Raw genomic sequence first — 12,634 nt, forward strand, 5'->3', positions numbered from 1 at the left:
GATGGGAATGCTGACTAAATATTGGAAGGAACCTGAACCACATTTGACGTTTGAGAGTCACTTAGTACTATCTGTGATTGTGGAGATGCCATTGCTGATGGAGGGGTGATTGTCGTTTGGGTGTTTGTACTTTCAGAGGGGTTAAAATAGGAGGCCACCATAGAATTTTTGTTTAAGAGTGGTTTAGACAGTTTGTCAGATTTGGTATTCCTCTTAGAAGCCATTTGGGGTATTAAGTTCCCTTCAGTTCTAATGTGTAGTTTGATATTTTCCTATATTATGTGACTTTATCTTTGTGATCTCACTCCTATTATTAGTTATGATCCTTCTCCTCCACTACAGTGAGAACAGCGCTCCTCAAGTACTTTTGTTCATCTGCTGTATTAAAAGTTCTCCCCCGCTTGTTTGTGTGTACTGTTTTATCACCATACACAGTGAGATCTTATAGGGCACGCAGTTTATATGTTCTAAGTCCAAGCGCTTATATAAGTCGCTTTATATATATATTATAGGGCTTTCTGTAGTAAATGGCTTTAGTTTTATTCACCTCCGCTTATATATCTGGGCAAATCCCCTCGTTCAGACAGTCTTATGGGATCCTGTGTCCTAAACACCCACGCTCAGTTTCACATCCCCCTTATGTGGTATTGTAAACTGCCAATTACCTGCACTTAGCCGGCATCTCATGAGTTATCTTGCGCCTCTATCACAAACAGCCGATCCTGAAATATATTTACTGTCAGCGCAGGTGACTTTCTGATGTGGTCTAAGTTGTTGCTGTAAGTGCGTCATCTGAAACTCTGTGTTAATCACCAGTTCGTTTTCGCTCTACGCCGCCATTACAGCCATGCGGCTCAGTGCTCTCTTTAGCTGCTAAGTGTCCTCTTAGAGTTCTGACGTCCGGTTTTTGTACACGCTGTGTGGCTTACATGATGAGCCTTTCCTCCCTAGTAGCTGTGAAGGTGGCTAGCCTTGATCTGATGGCATTTATGCCGCAAGTTGTCTCTGGCTTACACGGAGCCCGGAGTTTATGCGACCATCTTTGTCGCTACCGGCTCCGTCCGCCCCCCACGTTATCACTTTCTATCAGTGGAGGCTCCTCCATATGTGCAGAGCCGCACGTGATCCCCCTCGAAAAAAAAGAAAGAAAAGACATTTTTTGGCTGAATAAATATAATTTGCACTAAATAACTTGTGGCCATTAATCACCTCTTTCCCTTATCACTGACGGGCTGAGTAGACAGAAGATGGAAAAAAAAACCAACTTGCTGCTTTTAACCTCTTGCTGAGAGGAGTGTTTAGTGTTAATTACATTACAGCCCTTCTTGGTAAAGATGAGGAGGTTAAATTCTATCCCCTTCTAGCTATCAAGGCAGTTGGTTATGTGGGACTTTCTGCTGCTCTGTGGTTCACTGCTTCCTCCTCCAAATGTTGCTCTGATTATTACAATGGATCCTCCAGGATGACAATTAGACAAGACTTTTCTTTTGCAGAAGTGAGTCTCAAGTCTGCTCTAATTTATATTTAAATGCGAACAGTCTAATTTAAATGTAGGTCTATCTTTAAATATGTGTAAGGTATGCATATTACATTTCAAATTAAAGTGAAATAACTGGCTCCTAATTTGTCAATAATATTTGAAAAATCATGTTAGTGCTAAATATATATATACTATATAAATTTATTAAGCATTGAAACATCTATTTAAAAAACATTTTTTTTAACTGCACTTTCTTAGATCTAACAAAAGTAGTGGACTTGGTTTAGGTATAACAAAAATGCACCCCATGTGTCTTTAGTGTATAATATTAGTATGTTCAAAATACAAATGCATAGGCTGTGTGTGTGAATATATATATATATATATATATATATATATATATATATATATATATTTATACAGTATATATACACATACATACATACGTGTGTGTGTGTGTGTGTATGTATGTGTATATATATATATATATATATATATGTATATATATATATGTGTATATATATATGTATTTTACATAACTGGTCCGTGAACCCCCATTTGAATAACCCACAAGCCGCCACTGCTTTCTATTGGGGTACTGCAAGGCCCTGTCCTCTGTCCCCTTCTCTACTCAATCTACACATCATCATTAGGTTCCTTAATAAAGTCCCATTGGTTTCAATATTAATAATTCATTTGTATGCCGATGACACTCAAATCTCTGGACCAGACCTAGCTTCTTCCTTGCTAACCTGTGTCAATAACTGCCTTTCTCATATCTCAACCTGGATGGCCTCTCACTACCTTAAGCTAAATCTCTCCAAAACTGAGATCTTTATTTTCCCCCCTTCTTCCAAAATCTCCACCCCCATTTCTCTATAACCCCATCATTACCCCTACCCCGCATGTCTTGGGGGTCACACTTGACTTTGATCTTTTTTTCACTCCTCACATTCAGTCCTTTGCTAAATTCTGCCGCTTCTACCTTTTAAAAACATCTCTAAAATGATACATTTCCTTACACAAGACATAACTAAGATTTTAATCCACTCCCTCATCCTTTCCCGCCTCAACTACTGCAACTCAATCCTCTCTGGTCTCCCTAGCTGATACCTAGTTCCCTTACAATCCATAATGAATGCCTCTGCCAGGCTCATCTTCCTTACACATTGCTCTTCATCTGCTGCACCTCTCTGCCAATCCCTTCACTGGTTTCCTCTTGCCTCCAAGATTAAACTAAAAACTCTGACTCTGACATACAAGGCCCTCAACTGCATTGCTCCCCCCCTATATCTTAGACCTCGTCTCCAGATACTCTCCCTCCCCTTCGCTCTGCTCACAACCTCCTACTCTCCTCCTCCTCTCTGGTTACCTCCTCACAATTCCGCTTACAGGACTTCTCCAGACTGGCTCCCATCTTGTGGAACTCTATGCCTCGCTCCACTAGACTGTCCCATAGTTTTGAAAGCTTCAAGCACTCCCTAATGACTCTACTATTCAGGGATGCATACAACCTACACTAACCTTTCATAATCCCAGTTCCTCTCCTCCATTGCTATCCCCTTAAACCCCCTTAGTTTGTAAGCCTAAGAGCCCAACTGTATATCTCCTTCAAAAGAGTGACTCTTGGCAGGGTCCTCTACCCATTTGATCCCTATAAGTGTTACCTTGTATAACACTTTGTTTATAGCACTGCGGAATAACTGATAATAATTGGTGTATTAGAACGGCATTTACACACCTTAATATTGTTATTGACTGAATAAATATAGAATAAAATCTGTTTAAAATTTGATTATTATACTAGTATCAGTTTGTACTTTCTACTAATGCTTGTTCTCTTATAGACTTCCTACTTATGTTCAGTGACTGTTAGTATGAAGTACTTGTCACCCACTGAGCATCAGCAGACAATACCACTCAGCCTATGAGTGTTAGGAAGGGAGTACCTCTCAGCCAACGAGCATGAGCAGGAAGGGCATGTCAGCCAATGGGCATGAGCAGGAAGGGCCTGTCAGCCAATGGGCATGAGCAGGAAGGGCCTGTCAGCCAACGGGCATGAGCAGGAAGGGCCTGTCAGCCAACGGGCATGAGCAGGAAGGGCCTGTCAGCCAACGGGCATGAGCAGGAAGGGCCTGTCAGCCAACGGGCATGAGCAGGAAGGGCCTGTCAGCCAACGGGCATGAGCAGGAAGGGCCTGTCAGCCAACGGGCATGAGCAGGAAGGGCCTGTCAGCCAACGGGCATGAGCAGGAAGGGCCTGTCAGCCAACGGGCATGAGCAGGAAGGGCCTGTCAGCCAACGGGCATGAGCAGGAAGGGCCTGTCAGCCAACGGGCATGAGCAGGAAGGGCCTGTCAGCCAACGGGCATGAGCAGGAAGTAACATTATTATAAGATAGTTCCTGTCAGCCAGGAAGGGCCTGTCAGCCAACGGGCATGAGCAGGAAGGGCCTGTCAGCCAACGGGCATGAGCAGGAAGTAACATTATTATAAGATAGTTCCTGTCAGCCAGGAAGGGCCTGTCAGCCAACGGGCATGAGCAGGAAGGGCCTGTCAGCCAACGGGCATGAGCAGGAAGGGCCTGTCAGCCAACGAGCATGAGCAGGAAGTAACATTATTATAAGATAGTTCCTGTCAGCTATTGAGCATTAGCAGGAGATCCCTAGTCAGACAAGCTCCTATTATATATACTAGATGAGAAGTGGGAGGGAATTAGAGGAGACCTTGGTATATACTAGATGAGTAATGGGAACGGATTAGAGGAGACTTCGGTATATATACTAGATGAGTTTAAAGAAGGGATTAGAGGAGGCTTCGGTATATATACTAGATGAGTTTAAAGAAGGGATTAGAGACCTTGGTATATATTAGATGAGTAATGGTAGGGGATTAGAGGAGACCTTGGTATATATACTAGATGAGTTTAAAGAAGGGATTAGAGGAGACCTTGGTATATACTAGATTAGTAATGGTAGGGGATTAGAGGAGACCTTGGTATATATACTAGATGAGTAGTGGGAGGGGTTTAGTGTAGACCTAGGTATACTGAAATCACTGCTACCTGTTTTTCTAGGGTTAATAATGAAGTCATTAGTTGTTCCTTACCATACTTATGAGGAGCTCACTGACACCAATAAATTACAAACTGTACAAATAGAGATTGCATGACAACACAATGCTGCTGCAGAACATATTACAGTACGACTATGTTTGTGAAATTAAGAACAAAAGCCGTCAGTTGGTTAAACATGCTGCTCATCATCTGGCCCCTACCTGTACTCATATCACAGTATCCTAAAACTGCCGTCCCTATGGTTATAATGCTGCACAATGCTTCATCAATAGCTTATAATAAATCTGTATTTCCTCTCTGCAGAGACATTAAGACTCTAAACATCTTTCTAACTAAAGCAAACCTGATTAAACTGGGAGATTATGGGTTGTCCAGGCAGCTGAGCTCTCCATATTCAATGGCTGAAACGGTAAGACCCACATCTGCTGTATTATATCTGTCTGTGCTATGTGTTATCTCCTGTATTATATCTGTCTGTGCTATGTGTGTTATCTCTTGTATTATATCTGTCTGTGCTATGTGTGTTATCTCTTGTATTATATCTGTCTGTGCTATGTGTGTTATCGCTTGTATTATATCTGTCTGTGCTGTGTGTTATCTCCTGTATTAGATCTGTCTGTGCTGTGTGTTATTTCTTGTATTATATCTGTATATGCTGTGTGTGTTATCTCTTGTATTATATCTGTCTGTGCTATGTGTGTTATCGCTTGTATTATATCTGTCTGTGCTATGTGTTATCTCCTGTATTATCTGTCTGTGCTGTGTGTTATCTCCTGTATTATATCTGTATTATATCTGTCTGTGCTGTGTGTTATCTCCTGTATTATATCTGTATGTGCTGTGTGTTATCTCCTGTATTATATCTGTCTGTGCTATGTGTGTTATCTCTTGTATTATATCTGTCTGTGCTGTGTGTTATCTCCTGTATTATATCTGTATATGCTGTGTGTGTTATCTCCTGTATTATAACTGTCTGTGCTATGTGTGTTATCTCTTGTATTATATCTGTCTGTGCTATGTGTTATCTCCTGTATTATATCTGTCTGTGCTATGTGTTATCTCCTGTATTATATCTGTCTGTGCTATGTGTTATCTCCTGTATTATATCTGTATGTGCTGTGTGTGTTATCTCCTGTATTATATCTGTCTGTGCTATGTGTGTTATCTCTTCTATTATATCTGTCTGTGCTATGTGTTATCTCTTGTATTATATCTGTCTGTGCTATGTGTGTTATCTCCTGTATTATATCTGTATGTGCTGTGTGTGTTATCTCCTGTATTATATCTGTCTGTGCTATGTGTGTTATCTCTTCTATTATATCTGTCTGTGCTATGTGTGTTATCTCTTGCATTATATCTGTCTGTGCTATGTGTGTTATCTCTTGTATTATATCTGTCTGTGCTATGTGTGTTATCTCTTGTATTATATCTGTCTGTGCTATGTGTGTTATCTCTTGTATTATATCTGTCTGTGCTATGTGTGTTATCTCTTGTATTATATCTGTATGTGCTGTGTGTGTTATCTCCTGTATTATATCTGTATATGCTGTGTGCGTTATCTCTTGTATTATATCTGTCTATGCTGTGTGCGTTATCTCTTGTATTATATCTGTCTGTGCTATGTGTGTTATCTCCTGTATTATATCTGTATGTGCTGTGTGTGTTATCTCCTGTATTATATCTGTCTGTGCTGTGTGTGTTATCGCTTGTATTATATCTGTATTATAGAATGGGTAAAAGAACCAAAGCGCCTAATAGGCTGGGTCTAGAGCTAGTGAGATAAGGAAAATTAAAGGTATTTATAATAAAAATAACACTTTAATTGTTACAAGCATGGATCCATGTTACAATCATACAGACATACTTAAAATAAAATCTAAAAATACATAAAAACAGTTGAAACAGATTCAAATTAAAAGACTTCTTCGTTTCTAGTAGCGCTTGATTGGACTGACCCCTTTCTAAGTGGGACCGTTATTCCTCTAGCACCTTGCTACAGGTGAAGGTAGCCTTGTTAGAGGTTAAAACAAGAATCTCAGTGTTTTCTTGTATCGATTGACCCAAATACTTAATTGTAGAATGTAGTATGTAGTGGTGATGCAAAAAAGAGAAAAATAGAAAAAATATAAAAATATATAAAAAATGTATATAAAAATATATAAACCTTGCTAAAGGTAGTACTAAACCTTGCTACAGGTAGTATAAGTGAATCCTTGTGTGTGCCCTATACAAACTAATGTAGACTAATTAACATCTAAAATCTAAAAGTGAAAACTGTTAGTGACATAAAGTAATCATGTGACAAAAGTACAAAATAAAATGAATTAAAATGAATAAATTGCAAATATTCGAACAATCTGTGCAAATCAAACGGTCAAACAAATGGATGTAGCTGTAAGCATAAAACGAAAAAACATAAAAAGAAAAAACATATTAAGTCCTTGAGAAAACAATGTTCAATCCATCAAATCACAACGTGAAAAAAGGTGCACAATAAGATTTGAAAAAACAGTGGCCACTGTAATAAAAAGATGGTTATGTCCCTGATTATCCTGTGGAATAATGGCAGCCTGTAATAATACCGGAAAATGTTGATGTCAAAAATATTTTGATGTAAAAGATATGTTCATCAGGGGCCCGACCGACCCGATTTCTGCCTAAAAAGTAGAAAACAAACACACAATAGTGCAGAGCGTAATGTCCCAAAATAATAAGAAGGAGCAAGACTCACCAGTCGACGCGTTTCGGTCTGTGCTAGACCTTTTTCAAGACTTATATCTGTATTATATCTGTATGTGCTGTGTGTTATCTCCTGTATTATATCTGTCTGTGCTGTGTGTTATCTCCTGTATTATATCTGTCTGTGCTGTGTGTGTTATCTCCTGTATTATATCTGTCTGTGCTGTGTGTGTTATCTCCTGTATTATATCTGTCTGTGCTGTGTGTGTTATCTCCTGTATTATATCTGTATATGCTGTGTGTGTTATCTCCTGTATTATATCTGTATATGCTGTGTGTTATCTCCTGTATTAGATCTGTCTGTGCTGTGTGTTATTTCTTGTATTATATCTGCATATGCTGTGTGTGTTATCTCCTGTATTATATCTGTCTGTGCTGTGTGTGTTATGTCCTGTATTATTTCTGTCTGTGCTATGTGTGTTATCTCCTGTATTATATCTGTATGTGCTGTGTGTTATCTCCTGTATTATATCTGTCTGTGCTGTGTGTTATCTCCTGTATTATATCTGTCTGTGCTGTGTGTTATCTCCTGTATTATATCTGTATTATATCTGTCTGTGCTATGTGTTATCTCCTGTATTATATCTGTATATGCTGTGTGTTATCTCCTGTATTATATCTGTATATGCTGTGTGTTATCTCCTGTATTATATCTGCCTGTGCTGTGTGTGTTATCCCCTGTATTATATCTGTCTGTGCTGTGTGTGTTATCTCCTGTATTATATCTGTCTGTGCTGTGTGTTATCTCCTGTATTATATCTGTCTGTGCTGTGTGTTATCTCCTTTATTATATCTGTCTGTGCTGTGCGTTATCTCCTGTATTATATCTGTATTATATCTGTATGTGCTGTGTTATCTCCTGTATTATATCTGTATTATATCTGTCTGTGCTGTGTTATCTCCTGTATTATATCTGTATGTGCTGTGTGTGTTATCTCCTGTATTATATCTGTATTATATCTGTATGTGCTATGTGTGTTATCTCCTGTATTATATCTGTATGTGCTGTGTGTTATCTCTTGTATTATATCTGTCTGTGCTATGTGTGTTATCTCCTGTATTATATCTGTCTGTGCTATGTGTTATCTCCTGTATTATATCTGTATGTGCTGTGTGTGTTATCTCTTGTATTATATCTGTATTATATCTGTCTGTGCTGTGTGTTATCTCCTGTATTATATCTGTCTGTGCTGTGTGTTATCTCCTGTATTATATCTGTATTATATCTGTATGTGCTGTGTGTGTTATCTCCTGTATTATATCTGTATGTGCTGTGTGTGTTATCTCTTGTATTATATCTGTATTATATCTGTCTGTGCTGTGTGTTATCTCCTGTATTATATCTGTCTGTGCTGTGTGTTATCTCCTGTATTATATCTGTATTATATCTGTATGTGCTGTGTGTGTTATCTCCTGTATTATATCTGTATGTGCTGTGTGTTATCTCCTGTATTATATCTGTATGTGCTGTGTGTGTTATCTCCTGTATTATATCTGTATTATATCTGTATGTGCTGTGTGTGTTATCTCCTGTATTATATCTGTATGTGCTGTGTGTGTTATCTCCTGTATTATATCTGTATTATATCTGTCTGTGCTGTGTGTGTTATCCCCTGTATTATATCTCTGTGCTGTGTGTTATCTCCTGTATTATATCTCTGTGCTGTGTGTTATCTCCTGTATTATATCTGTATTATATCTGTCTGTGCTGTGTGTGTGTTATCCCCTGTATTATATCTGTCTGTGCTGTGTGTGTTATCTCCTGTATTATATCTGTATTATATCTGTATTATATCTGTCTGTGCTGTGTGTGTTATCCCCTGTATTATATCTGTCTGTGCTATGTGTTATCTCCTGTATTATATCTGTATTATATCTGTCTGTGCTATGTGTGTTATCTCCTGTATTATATCTGTCTGTGCTATGTGTTATCTCCTGTATTATATCTGTATGTGCTGTGTGTGTTATCTCTTGTATTATATCTGTATTATATCTGTCTGTGCTGTGTGTTATCTCCTGTATTATATCTGTCTGTGCTGTGTGTTATCTCCTGTATTATATCTGTATTATATCTGTATGTGCTGTGTGTGTTATCTCCTGTATTATATCTGTATGTGCTGTGTGTGTTATCTCCTGTATTATATCTGTATGTGCTGTGTGTGTTATCTCCTGTATTATATCTGTATTATATCTGTATGTGCTGTGTGTGTTATCTCCTGTATTATATCTGTATGTGCTGTGTGTGTTATCTCCTGTATTATATCTGTATTATATCTGTCTGTGCTGTGTGTGTTATCTCCTGTATTATATCTGTCTGTGCTGTGTGTTATCTCCTGTATTATATCTGTATTATATCTGTATTATATCTGTCTGTGCTGTGTGTGTGTTATCCCCTGTATTATATCTGTCTGTGCTGTGTGTGTTATCTCCTGTATTATATCTGTATTATATCTGTATTATATCTGTATTATATCTGTATTATATCTGTCTGTGCTGTGTGTGTTATCCCCTGTATTATATCTGTCTGTGCTGTGTGTGTTATCTCCTGTATTATATCTGTCTGTGCTGTGTGTTATCTCCTGTATTATATCTGTCTGTGCTGTGTGTTATCTCCTTTATTATATCTGTCTGTGCTGTGCGTTATCTCCTGTATTATATCTGTATTATATCTGTATGTGCTGTGTGTTATCTCCTGTATTATATCTGTATTATATCTGTCTGTGCTGTGTGTTATCTCTTGTATTATATCTGTATGTGCTATGTGTGTTATCTCTTGTATTATATCTGTATGTGCTGTGTGTGTTATCTCCTTTATTATATCTGTCTGTGCTATGTGTGTTATCTCTTGTATTATATCTGTCTGTGCTGTGTGTTATCTCCTGTATTATATCTGTATTATATCTGTATGTGCTGTGTGTTATCTCCTGTATTATATCTGTATGTGCTGTGTGTGTTATCTCCTGTATTATATCTGTATTATATCTGTATGTGCTATGTGTGTTATCTCCTGTATTATATCTGTATGTGCTGTGTGTGTTATCTCCTGTATTATATCTGTATGTGCTGTGTGTTATCTCCTGTATTATATCTGTCTGTGCTATGTGTGTTATCTCCTGTATTATATCTGTCTGTGCTATGTGTTATCTCCTGTATTATATCTGTCTGTGCTGTGTGTTATCTCCTGTATTATATCTGTATTATATCTGTCTGTGCTGTGTGTTATCTCCTGTATTATATCTGTATTATATCTGTCTGTGCTGTGTGTTATCTCCTGTATTATATCTGTATTATATCTGTCTGTGCTGTGTGTTATCTCCTGTATTATATCTGTATGTGCTGTGGGTTATCTCCTGTATTATATCTGTCTGTGCTGTGTGTTATCTCCTGTATTATATCTGTATGTGCTGTGTGTGTTATCTCCTGTATTATATCTGTCTGTGCTGTGTGTTATCTCCTGTATTATATCTGTATTATATCTGTCTGTGCTGTGTGTTATCTCCTGTATTATATCTGTATGTGCTGTGTGTTATCTCCTGTATTATATCTGTATGTGCTGTGTGTTATCTCCTGTATTATATCTGTCTGTGCTATGTGTGTTTTCTCTTGTATTATATCTGTCTGCGCTGTGCGTTATCTCCTGTATTATATCTGTCTGTGCTGTGTGTTATCTCCTGTATTATATCTGTCTGTGCTGTGTGTGTTATCTCCTGTATTATATCTGTCTGTGCTGTGTGTTATCTCCTGTATTATATCTGTATGTGCTGTGTGTGTTATCTCCTGTATTATATCTGTCTGTGCTGTGTGTTATCTCCTGTATTATATCTGTATTATATCTGTCTGTGCTGTGTGTTATCTCCTGTATTATATCTGTATGTGCTATGTGTTATCTCCTGTATTATATCTGTATTATATCTGTCTGTGCTGTGTGTTATCTCCTGTATTATATCTGTCTGTGCTGTGTGTGTTATCTCCTGTATTATATCTGTATTATATCTGTCTGTGCTGTGTGTTATCTTCTGTATTAGATTTTTCTTTTGCTCGGTTCACATCCCTGTATTATATTTGTCTGGCCTGTTACATTACTGTGTCTCTCTGCAGTGTGTAGGTACCCTCTATTACATGTCCCCTGAGCTGTGCCAAGGTGTGAAGTACAGCTTTAAGTCTGATATCTGGGCTTTGGGATGTGTCCTTTATGAACTGCTCACTCTGACACGGACGTTTGATGCTACCGTAAGTTTATTATTTTTTATAATTCATTGCAGCACATTATGCAGTGTGTAGAGTATATGTGTGAGCACACATCAGGGCAGAGGACGTCATTGCTTTACCTTCCCCAAGCTCTTTTTGTCCTCTCTCCCTGCCATAGCTTCCCAGGGAACCACCTCAATGTGTAGTCCCCACTCACTTGTCTAGCTTCCTAGTGGTCCCTACTCCCCGCCCTTGCACGTCAGGGGCTCTGTCTCCCCGCCCTTGCACGTCAGGGGCTCTGTCTCCCCGCCCTTGCACGTCAGGGGCTCTGTCTCCCCGCCCTTGCTCGTCAGGGGCTCTGTCTCCCCGCCCCTGCTTCTTGCGCATCCAGCTCCCTAACTTCTCATTGGTCTTACTTCTACAGTCCTATATTCCATGAGGTTCTGTCTTTGTGCCCTGTTAAAATGGTCCTTTACCTCCCTGTTTTGTTATTACATTTCCCAATGATCCCAATTTTGCCACCTTTTGTTTGTTTTTCTTAGAACCCCTTGAACCTATGTGTGAAAATCGTACAAGGAAATTGGTCTGTGGAACTGGACAGCAGTGTCTATTCCCAGGAGATGATCAATATGGTTAAGGCATGTCTGGAACAGGTGAGGATTTAGGTGGCATATCTCTCAGCAGTGGGTTAGTTAGGGTCTAGGTGGGGACCGGTGCACAGGTGGTGTCTAACAGATGCAGAATTAATGGCTGGGAGTAGATGCTATTTCTTTCATGTAATTGGCAAGAGTCCATGAGCTAGTGACGTATCGGATATACAATCCTACCAGGAGGGGCAAAGTTTCCCAAACTTTAAAATGCCTATAAATACACCCCTCACCACACCCATAATTCAGTTTTTACAAACTTTGCCTCCCTATGGAGGTGGTGAAGTAAGTTTGTGCTAAGATTTCTACGTTGATATGCGCTTCTCAGCATTTTGAAGCCCGGTTCCTCTCAGAGTACAGTGAATGTCACAGGGATGTGAAGGGAGTATCACCTATTGAATTCTATGGTTTTCCTCGCGGGAAATCTTTTCATAGGTTCTCTGTTAATGGTTGTAGAGATTCATCTCCTACCTCCCTTTTCAGATCGACGATATACTCTCATATTCC

At 38.9% G+C, this 12,634-nt stretch overlaps 1 protein-coding gene across 1 annotated transcript in view; it reads left to right on the top strand.

The window, feature by feature from the left end:
* Positions 1-12,634, top strand: part of NEK9 (NIMA related kinase 9) — a 347,379-nt gene that overhangs the window by 96,430 nt on the left and 238,315 nt on the right. Inside the window, exons 5-7 of the mRNA XM_053697154.1 lie at positions 4,857-4,962; positions 11,391-11,522; positions 12,023-12,133. Coding sequence (XP_053553129.1) covers positions 4,857-4,962; positions 11,391-11,522; positions 12,023-12,133 — 349 coding nt within the window. The remainder of the gene's footprint in view (positions 1-4,856; positions 4,963-11,390; positions 11,523-12,022; positions 12,134-12,634) is intronic.

This window comes from Bombina bombina, chromosome 1 (assembly GCF_027579735.1).
Source record: "Bombina bombina isolate aBomBom1 chromosome 1, aBomBom1.pri, whole genome shotgun sequence".
Taxonomy (NCBI): domain Eukaryota; kingdom Metazoa; phylum Chordata; class Amphibia; order Anura; family Bombinatoridae; genus Bombina; species Bombina bombina.